Consider the following 22,035-nt stretch of genomic DNA (forward strand, 5'->3'; position numbering starts at 1 on the left):
AGTTAATTTTTATAACTGAAAGGGCATGGTTTAAAAATAAATTCTCGTAATTGTTCAAACGAATTAATGAACGATTAACATATATTTTGCAATAAAACATTAAGCGAGTTGAGGCTACAGAGAGAAATAGGGAGGGTGTGTGTGGGGGGGGGGGGGGTGAAGGTCATGTCTGAGGACACAAACTCTCAAAACAACGAGAAAAAAAGGAACGAAACTTGTCTACACAGATGTGAGTACTTTACAGAAATTGAGATATATTGTAATTTCTTTTTAAAATATTCTAAATATAATTCTCCGTGTTATAGTTGACACATTTATGAATGTAATATGGTTATACATGCATAATGATGTTTATGCAGCGAGAGGACGAAGACATTCTTTATATAATGGTTACTAAAAGTAGGAACTTGAGAGGTTGTCTTCAACAAATGTATCATATGGAATATAATTTACCCACTAAACTAGAAACTGACATTCTTTCGGAATGTAGGAAAATTGTTTGGTTTGCTGCAAATGTCAATATAAACAAAGTTTTCAGATTAAAGAACGCTTCCAAATTTATATCTTAACTAAAAATGTAAAACAGAATGTTATCAAACATTTAGTGACGTCACAGATGGCATATAAAGGCACACGTGTATGTTATATACACAGGCATCAGGAATGTAATTCCTTACTTTAAGCCACCAAAAAGGCACAAGAAACGATGAAGTTAAGCGTAAACTTATGAAACACTTGAAAATGAAGCAAACTATGCAATGAAATTATATATCATTAATACATTAGATTACATTACGTTTGTGCTACAATTGTCTGCATTGGCTTCTACCTTTAAATCACATATTCGCTACAGTTAGGGACACACATGTTTGACGAAAGGAATCGAAGGGGTGGTGGGGGGATACAGTCCGGGCCGGCCCGGGTCAATTATAGGGAGTCTGGAAGGAAGGAAAATGTATTCTCCTTCTCATAAACATAGGACGAATTGATTAAAAATTGGGAGATTTCAAAAAACGGGCTCAGTGACATAAATTATTGTCCCCGTAGTCCGCCGTCTGGCTCTCGAAAACCCTGGCGGAGGTCAGAGTTCATTGAAACCTCGCGAAACTCTACTACTACAATTGAGCGTATTTAACTATCCGTTTATTACGTAACTAAAAATATAAGTCATATATTTGTCTACATTTCTAAAATTTGGCAATAAGAAATACGCCAGATTTGCCGAACTACTATCTGTCTGTTACTGATGGTCTATGGTTACTTCTCCTGAATTACTTTGCGTTCAATAGAAGACGAAGGCTCAGAGCTGGCCATAAAATTTCTTCGGACCTCATAGAATTGTTTGTAGACCTCATCGAACTCTGGATTCAGACTTTCCTTGACGCGTTCGACCCAGGCTGCCAGTTTGGGGTGGTTTTTGGTGGTATCCCGACCGGATAGTGTTGGTTGTATGACCTATTTTTGAATAATATATATATATATATGTATATGCATAAGTGTTGAAAGAAAGAAGAAATGTGTGGAAGATATTCGGTCCGGTGTTTATACAAACAGAGAGAAATATATTGTGGATTATCAATGGAGAAGTAAATAAATCAAATTTCGAGAGTCTATGCTTAGTGTAGACCAGGGTGTCCCTAACTTTATCCCCCAACGAACCCCTGTGGATGTCCGAGTTGTCCACGAACCCCCAACTTTTCGAAACACGGTCTGAGTCATTATACTATAATACGCATAACAGTGCTTCGTAAAAGATAAAGTATCATGTTCATGTACCCGTTAGGGAACCCCTGGTGTAGACAGTCCTATACCATGAGTTGAGGTGAGGTGAATAGGGTGGACGGACATGCACTGACGGGATACCTGTCACCACCGTCGTTCATCCCCCCACCCCACCCCCCCCCCCCCATTGTCATCAAGTAGATTTAATCCTTTGTTTATTATGTAAATAATGACACGAATTCTCAATTTTCTATTACCCTTCTAAAAAAAAACTAAATTTTACAGAAAAACAAACAGAGATCAGGCCTTATAACTTTATTATTTCTTCCTTCTTTTTTTAAATATTTTTACCTCGGCAAGGGCTAGGATATCAGCAATGGATATTTCGTCACCACATAGGAACTTTTGATCCTTTAGGAAGGTATCCTGGAGTTGGCTTGCTACGTATTCCATCTGCTTCACGTTTTCTTTGGCATCTTCTTCTGACGAAGGCTTACAATATGAGCGCATTTTTGAAAGACACTGCAAAATGGTACAAACAACAAAGAACAAAGTTACCGGAGAAGACCTCATAATCTTAAGTAAAAATGCGCAGCAATGTTGTTTGTATGTAGTTTTCCTTTAATACACCTATCTATAAATGATGGGGCCTACCTATATGCACATTAACCTTTCAACTTGTGGGAGTCGGCGGGTACATGACACGTTGGTAATAAGGAAATGCGAGGGCGAAGAAGGGAGGGGGGCGTACGACCAGTGGGGGACTGGGCCATAAATTGCTTTCGATTCACTGAGTGATCCAACCGCCGGCTCTGAAACAAGCATCGGATTTGGCGCAACGATGGAATCGGCGCATTTGGAGCAAAGAGGAAATTTGCACCTTCGGGGCTTCGGACCAAATGACGCACAGGTTCCGAGCAGGGTCGGCCAATCCGCCACTGATTAGAGCATGTCCAGGTAACGGGAAAGGGTAAATCTTTTCATATTATAATATGAACGATGATTAAAACCTAGCAGAGTTGAAAACCACATTCAATTTAAAAATAACCGAAACGGAACTATATATATATATATCTACCTCATCTTGAAAAACTTTGCCAAACAGTTGTCTGGTGCTTCCATCGTGGTACGAAAGATATTCGTTTACTCTTGATCGCTTTCTCAAATCTTTGGGGTACCAATGATCATCGATCTCCTTTGAAAATTTCTCAATCACATAGTAAAGGATAGCCCAACTGATGGAGGGGGAGAAAGGGGCAAAATTATATGAAAAGGGACAATTATATAAAATATGGAAAATTGTAAGAAAAGACAAAATGGGAGCATAATAATAATCATGACGACAAGCAAATACATGGTAGATGACTCACCTTTATAGACAAATAACTTTTTTAACTTTTTTGGGGGTTGAAATTTTAATTGCTTTTAAATGTGGAGAAATTGTACAGATTATAAATACATGTATGCATTTGTGGACTGAGGTGTTTTGAGCAAGTTTAAATGTCAATTGAGGTCAGTTAACCACGTTCTTTAATTTCAATCATAAAATGTATGTCTTCTTTCCGTCAGTATATAGTTCTTCAAAGCATAACTCAACCATGCGGCTTTATATATCGCAAGGTGTTGGGATAAAAACGAGTGAAAGTTTTTGTCATCCTTCGAGTTTGGTCATTTTGTGGGCCTGTTTGGAAAGAATCGTTTTTCGGCCACTTTTGTTTATTTTTTTCAAAGTATATTTTATAACTGTACATAATACAAAGCTAGAATTAAACTCTTGGTGCATGGTTATATATAGTACATAGCCTTGCTCCCTCATTTTCTACCGAATTAAATTAGTTTGATAGGCCCATCTCTCATTTTCAAGAAACGTATACTCCCTTAGCGACTTACATTGACTTACCCTTCAGTGAGAACAAAGTCGCCCTCTTTCAGGACCGGGACGCAATGACGCGGATTAATTTTCAGAAACTCAGGAGAGTGTTGTTCATCTTTTGAGAAATTAGATTTGAACATAACACTTATTTAAACGTTGAAGTTTATTCCACTAGCGTTACCCTGTACACATATATAATTGTAAAAACATATGTTGCAAGGCTGGTCCGCCCATGTACGCAGATCCGGGTGGAGGATAGCGTGCACGCGTCCCCACCAACTTTTTCAGTAGTGGGGATATGATATACCGTGTCCCCACCAATTATGACTTGACCAAACGCTGCATTTCAAATTCCCCTGTATTGAACTTTGGCGCACCCCAGCATTGTGCAAATGACACGCAGCAGTTCTCATTTTATTAAATTTATGTACAGTTGTAAAATATTGGACGGAAATCGCATTTGCGGCAGTCTATAGGCCTAATTGTTTTCTGGGAGAGGACCCCATCGTACACAAAAAGTCTACTTGGTTTATTTGTCCCCTGATTTTTTTTTTTTCTGCAGACGCCCATGTATTTCCCCAAACTAAATTTCTAAGCCATGAGATCTAAAATTTAAGGAGGTTTGAGAGCATCGTTGGGTCTGGGAAGTGTTATTTCCGGCGATCTGGGAGGTATATTTGCCAGCTATACGATACCCATATCAAACCATTACTGAGATAAAACTGATTCTCTAAAAAAAAATTAACTGACTAGCCTACATGCTTTAATCTATTGTCAATATTACATTGAACCAAGGATTCCTGCTAAAACAACCCCCCCCCCACCAACGCAAAACGACCCCCCCCCAGGCTTCAGGCCACACACACACATACACACAACAATTAAAAACTTAAATAACAAATCAAAACAACATCAATTATAACAAAAAGAAAAAGGTAAACAGACTACCCGTGCTCTGTTGTATGCATCAATGTATTAAGGCCATGATGTAGTAGTCCTTTATGATACGTAGCTTACCTATAAAACTCGTACTCATATATTGGAGCTAATGCAAAAATGACGTACTCGTGCTTTGAGCAGCCTTGTTCTCCAAATACTTTTATTCAATGCCCAGACTGGAGGGAAATTTAAACATGTATACGGCCTACAGTATTCCAATACCGTATACTTATAGTGCTGTTGTACTCGTGCTGAACATACTAGCCTGCTATTTATATGCACACCTAACGATTGCTGAAGTGTGCGTGTATGACAATTATGAATTATCTATAGACATGGGCATATGCGACCTATACCTGCTAGTCTATATGATAGACCTATATATGATAATATATACAATATACTATATATATTATATACCACATATTATAGACTACCGTATCATACCTGAAGACAGATCTATAATATGCTCTTCCACCAGTAGCCCAGTTTTCTTTAGAAAGATCCTAACAGATCTCGATGGCATAGATAACGGATAGTAGTAAAACTGTAGCGCCATGTTGAGTTGGATTCTTCCACCGTATTGAATGTTTATTGAGCTCTGGCGGAAATGCTTCGCACATCAAGCTTTACATACAGACACTAATATTATATCGAACACTTACGCTTCAACGCTCTAGCACACAACGAAGTGTAGGTCAATTAATTTTGAAAGCTGTATGATTCCACACTCTGTACTGTGTGTAAATAAATCTATTGTTCAAGTACGCACGGGTCAGAAACTTGAATCTGCTGTGTCATGCTTGTGTAATTTAGTTGCATGGGAGTCCATGAATTGGTAGCTATAGCTAAGCCATATATGGCTTCTTAAAAGCCGATTAGGTCTACACTATAATGTGTCTTTTTCTTTTCTTTTTTTGCTAGCCTGAAGAAAATCCGTTTGAATTTTTCTGAAAGTTTTGCTCTAAATTCTTACCTCTTCCAGCAACTTGTCTGCAGGCAAAACTTTAATAGCGAAAATAAATCCCTACTTTGTATGGATGTTATGGGGAGTGGGGAGGGGAATTTGGGTGGGGAAGGGGTTATGATGAACTTAAGGATAAATCAGAATATGTTAGATGAACTGCGGCCCCCAAATTATCCCTTCCTCCAAACGCTAAGTGATTAACTGTCTGAAATATGTTCAATGGTTTGGCTCAAGGCAAGTTATTCAGTGGCACATTAATTATAATCAGTTTTCTTGGGGGAGGGAGGGATGGGGTTGGGGGTGAAGTGAAGACAATTTAAGTTTGCAACATTTGTATATTAAATCTGTCGGCAATGTTTTCTCTCTGGTCCGCGTTGTAGGGCAACATGCTATAGCTAGATGCTGCTTTGTCATCTCCCGTGGCGGTACTAGAATAACTGCATGAATGGCACTCCAATGGTTAATTCACGGTCGGAGAGGCTTTAGCTTTGTTTTACTAGAGTCGATTGGGGACTATAGGAGGGGGGAAACATCATCATGGGGAACCTTCACCAGTCCCTCGTTGCCACCGACCACTAACGGTTTGTTCCAAGTCGAGCTATAACCCAAAACGTGACTAAAAGTATTATTCTCCTAAATGTTCACATCAAATCAGGCGGTGTTCAACAGTGATAGCAATCGTGTGTAAAGCACAAATTTCGGACTTTGAATTTTAAGTTTCAACGCTGCTGGCCGTTCTCGATATGCCGGATACAAAATGGTCACATATTGTCCTTCTTTGTTTGCAACCTAAAAAGCAATTACACTGATTGTCAAATTTGGTCATTGGCAAACATTGGAAATGCATTTTCAGTTGGTTAACTGAGAAATGTAAAGTCTGGAAATTTGACACAAACTGTAAGATTGTTTACTCACGATTTAAGGACAGTGTAAATTAATTGTATTTACTTTTGCTTCAAATATTGATTCATCCCAATGTCAATTTAACCGGACAACGTTAATTCGTGTAGGCAATCAATTATGCCCCCATCGATTAGCTCTCCGCCAAACAAAAAAAAACTTACCGAAATAAAACTTCAAATTACGTACATCACGTACATTTGTTTGCTTCAAGTATAATTTACTTCCGGTACAAAACTTATTACCTTAATTTAAATGAACACAGCATAAAATCAGAATGTAAAATGCATTGTGGTTTCGATGATGAAACATGAGCAGTTTTCATCATTAATCTGACGTAATGTATAGTGAGGGTTTACAATATACATACTAGATCTTAGAAAACAGTGAAAAACAGTTTGATGTGACAAACAATAAATTCACAATGACACAGGCTGTCCTGAAATGACCATTGACCGCAACAACAAACTTCTTTTACTAAATGTGATACATCAACATACTAAATATGACATCTGTCCTTGTTGAAATATTGTGTAAAACATGGTTTACACAATTTGACCCCTGGTGAACTCAAACGACCATTGACCTCCGCCCACAAATTAAGGTTTCTTGTACTCAGTGTGGTACAATTACATACCTAATATGCGATCTGTCCAAGCTTCCCATGCGATATTATGTTTTGGAAGGTGCGTGTGTACAGAAACAGGTAAGAGGGAAGTGAGGTAAGTGTTTGGCATTTTACTTCAAATGACCTTTGACCTCCACCAAAATCAATAGGCTGCTTTTACTCAATGTTATACACCTTCATACTAAGTATGAGATCCGCCCAAGCTTTCAATATTGAGGTATCATGTTTACATTGTATTCATATTTTGACCTCTGATGACCCCAAATGACTTTGACTTTCACCAAAAACAATAGGCTTTTTGTACTCAATGTGGTTCATATACATATTAAAAAAGAGATTTGCCCAAGCTTATCTTTTTGAGATATCGTGTTTACAAGATTTTCACAATTTGGTCCATGGTGACCTCCAATGACCTAGCTTTGAACTCCACAAAAAAAATATGCTTCTTGAACTCAATGTGGTACTTCTACATAGCAAATATAAAATTGGCGACCTTCCCTTCTTCAGATATCTTGTTTACAAATTGGGCATCACAAACGCACACACACACGCCATCATGTAAAGGTTACGATTATCAACGAAACCAAAAAGTCATTGTAGGAATTGAATGAAGCTTTCACCACTATAAAATCTCATTGTTAAGGAAGGGTTATCATGGTTTTGGAACAACTTCTTAAACTGTTCTTTACAATGGTTCCTGTAACTTAGTCTATGGCGAGAATTATTTAGTCAAGAATATTCATTAGCATCAGTCCAGAGGAAAGGGTTAGAGTAAAGAGGGAGGGGGGGGGGCAGGCATCCGGGCATCTGGGTTCAAAAAGGTTGCGGGGTCGAATATGGATAAAGAATGTATTCTCCTTTCCACAATATACTATAGAAGAAATGAGGATTTCAAATAGGAAGCCGTGTTAATTACCTATAATGCTTCTCGTACTCATACCATGGCAACCATATCATCGAAAACAGAGGTAAGGAAAATAAAAAAGTAAAGTCTTACAAATATATATTTTATATTATCACTTTTAGATATACTTTTAACAGCTGCATTCATGTTAGAAAAGAAATATGAAATTTCCAAATCTGATAGTTTTGTAATATTTCAGTAAATAGTTGTGACATACACTTGCTGCTCAATTGCTTTTTCCCCGGGAAAAGGGCCCTTTTCTTCTTGCTCTCAGTAACAGTATATACAAGAGGTGGTAAAAAGGAGGTATAACAGGGAAATGTATACAAAGTCCTGGTCCATAATGCTTATTTTATATACTGACCTCTTGTCTGACAGATAATGTTTCAATGGTCATTCTGTCGTAGCAATGACCTCTCCGAACCTTCACCGATGACAAGAGTTCAAAACTTGCCTAACTTGAATCCCAACCCCCGGTACATCGATGATGCAATATCTCATATGGAAGTTTTAAATGGCTATGGCACATAGATTCTCAAACTGCTCCAAAGAAAATTACAGATATAAACGGGTAGTTTATGCAGCGATGGATTTCCTGGAAAAAGGAGGATGCTCAGGACTGTTTGTAGCTTGATTTTGAGTACCAAAGGGGTTTCAAAAGAGAGGGTCGTGGCCCCGTAGACCTACTCCCTGGATCTATAGTGTACATGATCAGTGAAAATGCTGGGTTTTCTGATTTCTGAATCGATGTAGCTTTTATAGTCTATCAGCTAGATGAGAAATGGGGGACAGTGGCGTAGCTAGGGGGTCAAGGGAGGGCATGTGCCCCCAGCGCCGGGTTTAGGGGGTCGCTGAAATGGGAGACTGAGAGTAAAAAAAATAAGCACTTTTTAGAAAAACATGACAAAATTGGTGTATGTCCTCAGGCATGAATATTTTCCAGTTACTAATAAAAATCTGAACTGAATGTAGATGTTTTTATTAGTAAATTTATAGATTGTGATTTCTTTTCAGTCCATTTCGACCGTTTTCTCCTTTTTTTTTATTCTGTTCTGTATTCTGTAATGACTACATGTCACGGAAATTTCGGGTATTTCAGTATACAGTTCCAAGGCAGTAGATTTCGAAAGGTGGAAATATCATAGGCGTACGAGCACAATTTGATTTGGGGGGGGGGGGGGGGGGCTATAACGACTTGCCCGAAATATATAACCAAAAATTTTCGCGCTCAATTTATTTTTTCTTTCAGTAGTGGGGGGGGGGGCGCCATTTTCTACATTTGTACCCGGGCGCCAAAACCTCTAGCTACGCCACTGATGGGCGACCACCCTGTGTCAGCAATACAATCAATACAAAAATACAACTGGATCATGTAAAGTAATGATGTTGCACTGGCAGAATTGTTTGAATTCCAAACCTTGCAGCTTCCCTTTAGCGTATCCCATCGTTTAAAAAGAAACTCCAGACGGAGGAAGATGTACTTTCGATGGATGGAAAGAGGAACACACTCATCAGACCTGTTTGCAACAAATACACGTTTTGTACAGAACATGTTAACTGCAAACGTTAATATCTCGAAAAAACAGTACCTAGGAACTGAACGGAGATTTCACCAGGATGCTAATAGAATATGGACATCTTGCATGGTTAAAAATATATATTTCCTCCAGACTATCCTCTCTCATGAGAACCCTACTGCTGCTACTACTTGCCAGTGTATCTTGGTGGAACCTCCCTGCCGGACAGAGCAAACGTTTCCTCTAGCGTCTCTGCCAAGTACGGGTTCAGTGATTCACTAACTCGACAGATCCAGTCCGATAACTTTGGGAAACCGTCAAACGGATCTCGATGAAAACATTCCAGAGTCACGATCTGTCAGGACCAAAGAGAGGTAAGAAGATGTTCGGCAATTCATCCCAAATATACTAGAAATAAAACTCTCAAACGGTACAAAAAGTGGCAACATTTTTAGTGAAACGTTTTGATTTCTTTTACAATAAACTTGTAGTTTACGGTAGTACTCACAATTCATTAATGCTACTGTGCAGTGTTACCAGTTTGGCTAATTACATGCCAGAAATGCCAACATTTAGCATTTTTCAAATTTCACTGGGTGGAGGAAAAAATGACACTTCCAGCCAAACAGCCTTTCGGTGGTTCTTTGTGGCCTTTTTTTTTTAATGGCCTACCAATGCAAGAGAAATGGTCGCTAAAAATTCCCACAAAGAACATTGATTTTGACCATTTCTAGTTGGTCAGTCTGACTTTGGACTTACGTGTTGGTAGAAACATTGGATTTGTTTGTTACCACATTTCAGTCCCTAATGTTCATCTAAGAGACCCCCATAGCAACGAATTGTGAACAAACGCAATTCCTACCCACTATACAATGTCAACTGACATTAAAAAAAAAAACAGAAAATTCGTATTTTGCATTTTTTCACCCGATTTGGCCGCCAATCTGGGCGGTTGCGTCAGAAAAATCCGGCAACCCTGCTCCTATGTGTTGACATATTCTTTATGACAAATATTTTTCATATTACTAACATCCTTTTTTCCCCCATCACAGGGAAACAGTATACTGGGAAATCGTTTAACAAAACTAAAAGATTTCCTCCTCTCTGCAATGTGTTTCCAATATGTGAACAAAATGACAGAAACTCTAAAGAAGCCTAAATTATTTATTAAAGACATCCTTAAAAAAACATTTCAGGATAAACTTTCAAATGTGACAAGCTCTTCTTAAGAATACAAAATGTTTACCTCATTTGCAGCAAAGATGTCGGCCACACTTATTTCATTTCCGCAGAGGAATTTCTGATCACCTAAGAATGTCTTCTGGACAATATGTGTAATTTTCTTGACATTTAATTCCAGTTTTTCCTTTTCTTTGGGGTTATTATGTCCTTTCATCAATGCTTTCCATTGATGTAAAAATAAGAAGGTTAAATTAAGAACTAAAGCATCTTCAAACTAGACGGAATAATAAAAGTAAGAAAGTAATTAAAATTCAAACTACAGTAGTTAGGCTTAATATGCATGAAATTGAGAGCTGATCCATGATTTGGAAGATGATCAGGGTAAGGTTACCATATTTTTTTTCTAGAGAAACCATGATGAGATGATGATATGTGGAGATGTCTATTTTGAGGGAGTTTCCCTGCACTCTCTGGGAAAACTTGATTTTGAGGGGTAACCTACATGCAAATGGTACCAGATTAGAAGTTAATGATTCAATCCAGCGTACTTTTAATATAATAATTAACACATAAGACCAAAAGAATTGTTACTACTTACAATTTGCATGTCTGTACTTAAATTAAAGTAGCCAGAGTGTCAAATGATCATCAAGAGAACTTTGCTACTGAATTTATTACAAATTTGTTAGAACCACCTTACAAATGTGGACATTTTGTAGGTAGTTAAAAGTTATTAAAAGTAATTTTTAAATTTTCCACCACCTAGAAGGGATAAACTCAAAGAAGGAATATCTGTTCGGGTTGACAACAAGGACACACTCATGCAACTTGCTCAAGTCACCGATTGTTGAAATTAAGTTCAGTGACACATTTCATTCGTTGAGAGCAAAAGTTCTTGCAGGCTGATGTGGAAGCACATGTGTGAACTTGATTGAAGTTACTCTGGAGGGGTAGCCTACAGTTTTATTTTGCATACAAATAACATATATCGACGTGCCATCACCATGGCACATAAATTCATGACAACCTCATGGTATCAAATTGAATGAATTAAAAACTTAGTAACTTTTCATTCATTGTGTGAAAAATGTAGCTTCGGTGTAGTCCCGAATCGTATTGGGGGGGGGGGGATGCTAAGGCCTAACACTTCGTTCAGATGTAGTATCCAATTGGAAGTTTGGGTATCAAAACGAGGACACCAATTGAAATTTGACAGATCATTTTCAGCAGATTTGAACCAACAAATTTCATTATAACCCTCCAAAGAGGTATATATTTCGGAATCTCGGGATCTTTCTGATTATTGTGCGGAACAAATGTTTCTTTTGATACTGTATTTCTCACACGTGTAATGGGGAAAAAAACAATTACTAGTTGAAAATTTATTCAATCTTAGAAACACTCTCAAACCCATTTGCGAATCTGAACATAATGGATATTAATAGTGAGGGCGGAAGAACTATAACCTTATAATATTAGTGATATATTAGCGTGCTGGTTAATCCGGCCCACGTCGTGTCTTACTGTATTATTTCCAATGATACTTCCTTAGTAATACTCGGTATTAGGCTTTGTAAATTGCCAATCAAACGTAAGAAAAACGTTATGTGATCCTTTTTCCTTCTTCTTTTGAAAGAAAAGTCACGAAAGAAAGAGATTGGTACGAAAACCACTCTTATGCCAGCTCCTCAGTCCCCTAATTACGTCATCAAGACTGTGACCGTGTGATTATGGCGATGTTATGTGAAATGTGTATCACGGTTCCCTGGGAAGGGAATAGATGTTAAACATTTATTATCTTAGCCAAAAGACCGAGACTGGCCGGGTTACCTTACTTTCTGTTAAACCAGGGCCCGGACACATTAATGTTTTATCCAGCGGTAGAGTTGTTTATACTTCAAATTCTGTGATATGATGCATGTTGCAAATTCTGGTTGGCAGTGGCGTTGCCAGACATTTCAATCTTGGGGAGCACAGCACTTAATTAGGGGGGGGGGGGCAGAATGTTTATTTGTGAATGCCGTCCTGGGGGAGGGGTCTAAGGTGAGGGGTGTTCCCCCTTTTAATTGAGGTTCCTTAGATGCAATCTGGTGCTGTATTTTGCAAATTTTAGAAAGTTTATGTTCCAAAAAATTTTGGGCTTATTCTGTCCGATATTTGTGTTTTTAATTGAAGCAGATAAAGTTTTTGTTTGAGATTTTTTAACACTAAAAGTCGCATCTGGGGGGACCTGTGGGGCACGATCTTTTGGGGGGTGCACGTGCCCCGTACGCATGATCTTTTTTTCGGTGTAGTGCGTTTGATGAAGGTGTTTCTATAGCACATCGTCCGTGGTGGTATGGTTCCATTTTGTAAGGGGTGCTTGGACGTAAATTGGTACTATACGTAATAATATTTAATTCTTTGTTAAAACTACTTTTGTCAGTGAGTTATGAACATATGCTCTCCATCTCGCCATCAATGTTAATTTTTGACAAATGAAAGGGCATGGTTTAAAAAAATTCTGGTAATTGTTCAAACGAATTAATGAACGATTAACGTATATTTTGCAATAAAATACGGGAGGGTACAGAGAGAAAGAGGGTGTTGGGGGTGGGGGTGAAGGTAATGTCTGAGAACACAAACTCTCAAGACAACGAGAAAAAGAGGAACGAAAGTTGTCTACACAGATGTGAGTACTTTACAGAAATTGAGATATATTGTAATTTCTTTTTAAAATGTTCTAAAATAATTCTACGTGTTAGTTGACACATTTATGAATGTAATATGGTTATACATGCACAGAAGGTTATGCAGCGAGTGGACGAAGAAAGTCTATTAATATTAATGGTTACTAAAAGTAGGAACTTGAGAGGTTAATTGTCTTCAACAAATTTATCATATGGAATATAATTTACCCACTAAAATAGAAAGAGAAACTGACATTCTTTCGGAATGTAGGAAACTTGTTTTGTTTGTTGCAAATGTAAATATAAACAAAGTTTTCAGCTGAAAGAACGCTTCCAAATTTATATCTTAACTTAAAATGTAATACAAAATGTTATCAAACGTTTTGTGACGTCACAGATGGCATAGGCACACGTGTATGTTATACACAGGCAGCAGGAATGTAATTCCTTACTTTAAGCCACCAAAAAAGCACAAGAAACGATGAAGTTAAGCGTAAACTTATGAAACACTTGAAAACGAAGCAAACTATGTAATAAAATTATATCATTAATACATTAGATTACATTACGTTTGTGCTACAAGAAATTGTCTGCATTGGATTCTACCGTCAAATCACATATTATTCGCTACAGTTTCGGACACACATGTTTGACGAAAGGAGATGAAGGGGTGGTGGGGGGGGGGGGGGTACAGTCCGGGCCCGGGTCAATTATAGGAAGTCTGGAAGAAAGGATAATGTATTCTCCTTTTCATAAATATAGGAAGAATTGATTAAAATTGGGAGATTTCAAAAACGGACTACAGTGACATAAATTATTGTCCCCGCAGTCCGATCTGGCTCTCGAAAACCCTGCAGGCTGAGGTCAGAAGTTCATTGAAACCTCGCGAAACTCTACTACTACAAATGAAGTGTTATTTAACTATCCGTTTATTACGTAACTAAAAATGTAAGTCATATATTGGTCTACATTTCTACAATTTGGCAATAAGAAATACGCCAGATTTTCCGAACTATTATCTGTCTGTCATTGATGGTCTATGATGACATCTGCTGGATAACTTTGCGTTCAATAGAGGTCGAAGGGTCAGAGCTGGCCATAAAATTTTTTCGGATCTCATAGAATTGTTTGTAGACCTCATCAAACTCTGGATTCAGACTTTCCTTGACGCGTTCGACCCAGGCTGCCAGTTTGGGGTGGTTTTTGGTGGTATCCCGACCGGATAGTGTTGGTTGTATGACCTGTATTTGCATAATATATATGTATATGCATGAGTGTTGAAAGAAGGAAGAAATGTGTGGACAATATCCGGTCCGGTGTTTATACAAACAGAGAGAAATATATCGTGGATTATCAATGGAGAATTAAATAAATCAAATTTTCGAGAGTGTATGCTTAGTGTAGACCAGGGTGTCCCTACAGTAGCTTTATCCCCCCCCCCCACGAACCCCTCTGTGGATGTCAGAGTTGTCCACGAACCCCCAACTTTTCGGGACACGATCTGAGTCATTATTATACTATAATACTCATAACAGTGCTTCGTGAAGATCAAGTATCATGTTCATGCACCCCAGTTAGGGAACCCCTGGTGTAGCGACCGTCCTACCATGAGGTGAGGTGAATAGTGTGGACGGACATGTAATAACGGGATACCTGTCACCACCGTCGTTCACCCCCCATTGTCATTAAGTAGATTTATTCCTTTTGTTTATTATGTTAATAATGACACGAACTCTCAATTTTCTACACTTCTAAAAAGAAAAACAAAATTTTACAGAATACAAACTGAGATCAGGCCTTATAACTTTATTATTTCTTCCTTCTTTCTTATTTTTACCTCGGCAAGGGCTAGGATATCAGCAATGGATATTTCGTCACCACATAGGAACTTTTGATCCTTTAGGAAGGTATCCTGGAGTTGGCTTGCTACGTACTCCATCTGCTTCACGTTTTCTTTGGCATCTTCTTCTGACGAAGGTTTACAATATGAGCGCATTTTGGAAAGATACTGCAAAATGGTACATACAACAAAGAACAAAGTTTATCTTTAGTAAATATGGTTGTTTGTAGGTTTATGTAGTTTTCCTTTAGTACACCTATCTATAAATGATGGGGCTATACCTATATGCACATTAACCTTTCAACTTGTGGAAGTCGGCGGGTACAGGACACGTTGGTAATAAGTAAATGCGAAGGCGAAGAAGGGGGGGGGGCGTACGGCCAGTAGCGGACTGGGCCATAGATTGCTTTCGAATTTCTCAGTGATCCAACCGCCGGCTCTGAAACAAGCAGCGGATTTGGCGCAAAGATGGAATCGGCGCATTTGGCGCAAAGAGGAAATTTGCACCTTCGGGGCTTCGGACCAAATGACGCACAGGTTCCGAGCAGGGTAGGCCAATCCGCCACTGAGTAGAGCATGTCCAGGTAACGGAAAAGGGTAAATCTCTCCATATTATAATATGAACGATGTTTAAAACCTAGCAAAGTTGAAAACCACATTAAATTTAAAATAACCGAAACGAAACTATATATATATATACCTCATCTCGAAAAACTTTGCCAAACAGTTGTCTGGTGCTTCCATCGTGGTACGAAAGATATTCGTTCACTCTTGATTTTTTTCTCAAATCTTTGGGGTACCAATGATCATCGATATCCTTTGAAAATTTCTCAATCACATAGAAAAGGATAGCCCAACTGATGGAGAGGGGAAAATGGCAAAATTATGAAAAGGGACAATTATATAAAATATAGAAAATTGTAAGAAAAGACAAAAATGGAAGCATAATCATCACGACGACGACAAGTAAATACATGGTAGATGACTCACCTTTATAGACATATAATTTTAACTTTTTGGGGGGTTGAAATTTTAACTGCTTTTAAATGTGGAGAAAATTGTACAGATAATAAATACATATATGCATTTGTGGACTGATGTGTTTTGAGCAAGTTTAAATGTCATTTGAGGTCAGTTCACCACGTTCTTAAATTTCGATAAAAAAAAAGTTATGTCTTCTTTCTGTCAGTATATAGTTCTTCAAAGCATAACTCAGCCATGTGGCTTTATATATTGCAATGTGTTGGGATAAGAACGAGTGAAAGTTGTTATCATACGTCGAGTTTGGTCATTTTGTGGGCCTGTTTGGAAAGAATCGTTTTCGGCCACTTTTGTTTAATTTTTTTTCCAAAGTTTTATATATTTTATAACTGTACGGAAAATATTACAAACTAGAATTAAACTCTTGGTGCATGGTTATATATAGTACATAGCCTTGCTCTCTCATTTTCTACCGAATTAATTTAGTTTTGATATAGGCCTATCTCTCATTTTCAAGAAACTTGTATTTGTTCAAGTTTGAAGACTCTAAGCATGCATGCATGCTCTCTTAGCGACTTAAATTGACTTACCCTTCAGTGAGAATATAGTCGCCGTCTTTCAGGACCGGGACGCAATGACGCGGATTAATTTTCAGAAACTCAGGAGAGTGTTGTTCATCTGTAGAGAAATTATATTTGAACATAACACTTATTTAAACGTTGAAGTTTATTCCACTATAGCGTTAACCTGTACACATATATAATGTAAAAACATATGTTGCAAGGCTGGTCCGCCAAGTCCCCTCCCTGCCTCCCCTTCACCGGCTCACTCAGTACTGACCGAAGCTGAAACTGGATTCAGATTAATGAGAACAAAATAATCAGATAGAGGCAGGGTATATAATGCATGGGTTCTGTTGATTGGAAAATCATATCTCGCCCTATAGCTTATAATAATCACATCCTCGTAACATTTTCTATTTTTACGGTGGGTCGCGCGGGATTTCCCCAGACGTCGACAATTTCTTCTACAGTTTTCGGAACTTGTAGACGGAGATCGATGAATTGTTATTATGGTTTTAACATCAATCCATAGTCCAAGCTAGCTTTCATTAATTATTATGAGTACGAAGGCTGCAGTGAGGTAATTAGGCATTGGTAACTGAAGCAGTCGTGACGCATTCCTCAAGGTGAGCCTAAAAACTTGCGGATCGGCTGCTATAATTGACAATCTTTATGATCCAACTGATAAACAGCGGGAACTTTAAACTGCCATGGCTATGAACCGGTATTTCTGTTACTCCTGGAGCCGGGCTGAGCGCGTGTATAACAGCATCATCACTTTAGCTAAGTTATATGTGCACACAGTTATTATATACGGAGATGGAAGGATATAGAGATTAAATACAACTAACTAAATTGAGATGTTCGTTAAACGCACAACCTCGCGAGGGGAGACTCATTCAGGCGCGTAGCCAAGGAAGGGGGGGGGGACGAATGGGGCAACCGCCCCCCTTGAGCATATTTTTGTACTTTTTTTTTATGATATCGCTAGTAATTTCAAAATAGAAAATGCTTAGATGCAACTAACAAGGCCTGGAAAGTGTCACTTCCAGCGATCTGGGAGGCATTTTCGGCCAACATTTTCTTGTACGCTTCGCGCCAACTCATGGTGGCGCTACGCTTAGGATAGCCTTGCTACAGCTGCTACCGTTTTCGCCCCTCCCTTGGCAAATTCCTCGCTATGCCCCTGGACTCACTAGTATATAACAAACCGCATCAATCCGGATTTTTCATATATTAGGAATAATCAGGCTATATACTTATGTTTTTATTCATCCACGATCAATGCCAGTATACGATACCCATATATCAAACCATTACTGAGACAAAACTGAGTCTCCAAAAAATGAACTGACTAGCTTACATGCTTTAATTTATTGTCAATATTACATTGAACCAAGGATTTCTGCAAAAACACACACAACCCCCCCCCCACCACGCACACACGACCCCCCCCCCACCCCCGTAACTTACCTATAAACTCGTAGCCTACTCATATATTGGAGCTAATGCAAAAATGACATACACGTGCTTTGAGCAGACTTGTTCTCCAAATACTTTTATTCAGTAACAGGGGGGAAATTTAAACATGTACAATACTCCTATACCGTATACTTATAGTGCTGTTGTACTCGTGCTGAACATACTAGCCTGCTGTGTATATCCACACCTAACGATTGCTGAAGTGTGCGTGTATGACAATTATGAATAATCTATAGACATGGGCATTTCCGACCTACCGGTACCTGCTAGTCTATATGATAGACCTATATATATACTATATACAATATACTGCACTATATATATTATATACCACTTATTATATACTACCGTATCATACCTGAAGACAGATCTATAATATGCTCTTCCACCAGTATACCAGTTTTCTTTAGAAAGATTCGAACAGATCTCGATGGACAAGATATCGGATTGTAGTAAAACTGTAGCGCCATGTTGAGTTGAATTCTTCTACCGTATTGAATGTTTACTGAGCTCTGGTGAAATGCTTCGCACACCAAACACTATTATATTGAACACTGACGCTTCAACGCTTTAGCACACAACGGAGTCTAGGTCAACTAAAAGCTGTATGATTCCACACACACATCGGCGTATACTGTACCACTGTGTGTAAATAAATCTATGTTGTTCAAGCAGGGAGCTGCTAGAGTAGCAGCTCCCTGGTTCAAGTACGCACCGGGCAGACACTTGAATCTGCTGTGTCATGCTTGTGTGATTTAGTTGCAAGAGGGTCCATGTCATGAGTTGGTAGTTATGGCTTCTTAAAAGACGATTAGGTCTACATTAGAATGTGTCTTTTTCCTTTTCTTTTTTTTCTGGCCTGAAGAAAATCCTACTGACTATTTCTGAAAGTTTTGCTCTAAATTCTTACCTTTTTCCAGCGACTTGTCTGCCGGCAAAAGTTTAATAGCAAAAATAAACCCCTACTTTGTATGGATGTTGTGGGGAGTGGGGGGGGGGGGTGGTCCGGTTGGGAGGGGATTTTGATCGATGAACTTTAGGATAAATCAGAATAGTCCCAAAATATGTTAGATGGAACTGCGGCCCACAAATGGTCACTTCCTCCAATGATCGCTCAGTCTGAGATATGTTATGCTTAGGCTCAAGGCAAGTTATTCAGTGGCACATTAATTATAATCAGTTTTCTTGGGGGGGGGGGGAGGGAGGGGGTTGTGGGGTGAAGTGAAGTGAAGACAGTTTAAGTTTGCAACATTTGTATATTAAATCTGTCGGCAATGTTTTCTCTCTGGTCCGCGTTGTAGGGCAACACGCTATAGCTATATATACTGCTTTGTGATTGGCGATACCAGAATAACTGCATGAATGGCACTTCAAAGGTTAATTCACGGCGGAAAGGCTTTAGTTTTGTTTTACCGGAGTCGATTGGAGACTATGGGGGGGGGGGGGGCAAACATCATCCGATGGGGAACCTTCCCCAGTCCCTCGTTGCCACCGACCACTAACGGTTTGTTCCAAGTCGAGCTATAACCCAAAACGTGACTAAAAGTATTATTCTCCTAAATGTTCACATCAAATCAGACGGTGTTCAATATGACAGCAATCGTGTGTAAAGCACAAATTTTGGAAGTTGAATTTTAAGTTTCAACGCTACTGGCCGTTCTCGATATGCCAGAGACAAAATGGTCACATGCTGTCCAATTTTGGTTGGCAACCTAAAAAGCAATTACACTGATTGTCAAATTTGGTCATTCGCAAACATTGGAAATACATTGTGTTGGTAAACTGAGAAATGTAAAGTCTGGAAATTTGACACAAACTGTAAGATTGTTTACTCACGATTTAAGGACAGTGTAAATTAATTGTATTTACTTTTGCTTCAAATATTGATTCATCCCAATTTCAATTTAACCGGACAACGTTAATTCGTGTATAGGCAATCAATTATGCCCCCATCGATTAGCTCTCCTCCAAACCAAAAACAAAAAATTACCGAAATAAAACTTCAAAGGTCATTTCCCACATTTACATTCGTTTCAATTGAAAATGTTTCCAGGGTTCTGCTCACATTATTCTTGGGAACTGAAATTTGACATTTTATAAAGATACTGTTCTAATGATAATTTACGTTTCACGTGTAGACTATAAAAATAGATATATATATATATATATATATATATATATATATATATATATATATATATATATATATGAATATCATCCGGCAAATATTCTGATGAAAAAAATGTTTTATGGAAATATGCTTCTCCGAGGCATCACGTACATTTGTTTGCTTCAAGTATAATTTACTTCCGGTACAAAAATTATTACCTTAATTTAAATGAACACAGCCAAAAACCAAGATGACAAATTTCATTGTGGTTTCGATGATGTAACATGAGCAGTTTTCTTCATTAATCTGACGCAATGTATAGTGAGGGTTTACAACATACTAGATCTTAGTAATACAGTGAAAAGCAGTGTGATGTGACAAACAATAAACTGACAATGACACATGCTGTCCTGAAATGACCATTGACCTCAACAAAAGACTTTTTGTGCTAAATGTGATACATCAACAATTCAACATACTAAATATGACATCTGTCCTTGTTGAAATATTGTGTAAAACATGGTTTTCACAATTTGACCCCTGGTGAACTCAAACGATCATTGACCTCCGCCCACAAATTAAGGTTTCTTGTACTCAATGTGGTACAATTACATACCTAATATGCGATCTGTCCAAGCTCCCATGCGATATAGGAAGGTGCATGTGTACAGAAACAGGTAAGAGGGAAGTGAAGTGTTTGGCATTTTACTTCAAATGACCTTTGACCTCCACCAAAATCAATAGGCTGCTTTTACTCAATGTTATACACCTTCATACTAAGTATGAGATCCGCCCAAGCTTTCAACATTGAGATATCATGTTTACAAGGTTTTCATATTTTGACCTCTGATGACCCCAAATGACTTTTGACATTTACCAAGAACAATAGGCTTTTTGTACTCAATGTGGTTCATATACATGAGATTTGCCTAAGCTCATCTTCTTGAGATATCGTGTTTACAACATTTTCACAATTTGATCACTGGTGACCCCCAATGACCTTTGACCTCCATAAAAAAATAAGCTTCTTGTACTTAATGTGGTACTTCTACACACCAAATATAAAATTGTCGATCTTCCTTTCTTCAGATATCGTGTTTACAAGCTGGGCGTCACAAACACACACGCCATCATGAATGCAAAGGTTACGATTATCATCGAAACCAAAAAGTCATTGTAGGAATTGAATGAAGCTTTCACCACTACAAAATCACATTGTTAAGGAAGGGTTCAATAGTAATCATGGTTTTGGAACAACTTCTTAAACTGTTCTTTACAGTGGTTCCTGTAACTTAATCTGTGGCAAGAATTTTTTAGTCAAGCATATTCATTAGCATCAGTCCCGAGGAAAGGGTAAGAGTAAAGGGGGATGGGGCAGGCCTCCGGGCATCTGGGTTCAACTAGGTAGCGGGGTCGAATATGGGTAAAGAATGTATTCTCGTTTCCACAATACACTGTAGAAGAAATGAAGATTTCAAATAGGAAGCCGGGTTAATCACCCATAATGCTTCTCTTACTCATACCTATACTGGAATATACATGGCAATCATATCATACAAAATAGAGGTAAGGAAAATAAAAAGTAGAAGTCTAACAAATATGTTTTATATTATCACTTTTAGATATACTTTTAACAGCTGCATTCATGTTCCAAAAAGAAATATGATATTTCCAAATCTGATAATTTTGTAAGATTTCAGTAAATAGTTGTGACATACACTGGCTGCTCAATTGCTTGTTTCCCCTTTTTCTTCTTGC

General features: G+C 38.2%; 1 protein-coding gene across 3 annotated transcripts; it reads right to left on the reverse strand.

Moving 5' to 3' along the window:
• Positions 1–234: 234 nt before the first annotated feature.
• Positions 235–18,798, reverse strand: LOC139980878 (glutathione S-transferase theta-2-like). Of its 3 annotated transcripts, none has more exons than XM_071992876.1 (5): positions 18,526–18,772; positions 16,713–16,800; positions 2,801–2,957; positions 2,074–2,244; positions 235–1,455 (listed from the first exon to the last, which is right to left on the reverse strand). In XM_071992876.1, exons 1-5 carry the CDS (start codon positions 18,635–18,637, stop codon positions 1,258–1,260), a joined length of 726 nt encoding a protein of 241 aa, XP_071848977.1. In that variant the 5' UTR covers positions 18,638–18,772; the 3' UTR covers positions 235–1,257. The 3 variants fall into 3 exon arrangements, with proteins under 3 accessions (XP_071848977.1, XP_071848976.1, XP_071848975.1); XM_071992875.1 differs by lacking the exons at positions 16,713–16,800; positions 18,526–18,772 and adding exons at positions 3,623–3,710; positions 4,982–5,226; XM_071992874.1 differs by lacking the exons at positions 235–1,455; positions 2,074–2,244; positions 2,801–2,957 and adding exons at positions 13,305–14,542; positions 15,139–15,309; positions 15,842–15,998 and having other exon boundaries at positions 18,526–18,798.
• Positions 18,799–22,035: the final 3,237 nt, after the last annotated feature.

The sequence above is a fragment of the Apostichopus japonicus genome, chromosome 15 (genome assembly GCF_037975245.1).
Source record: "Apostichopus japonicus isolate 1M-3 chromosome 15, ASM3797524v1, whole genome shotgun sequence".
Classification (NCBI taxonomy): Eukaryota; Metazoa; Echinodermata; class Holothuroidea; order Aspidochirotida; family Stichopodidae; genus Apostichopus; species Apostichopus japonicus.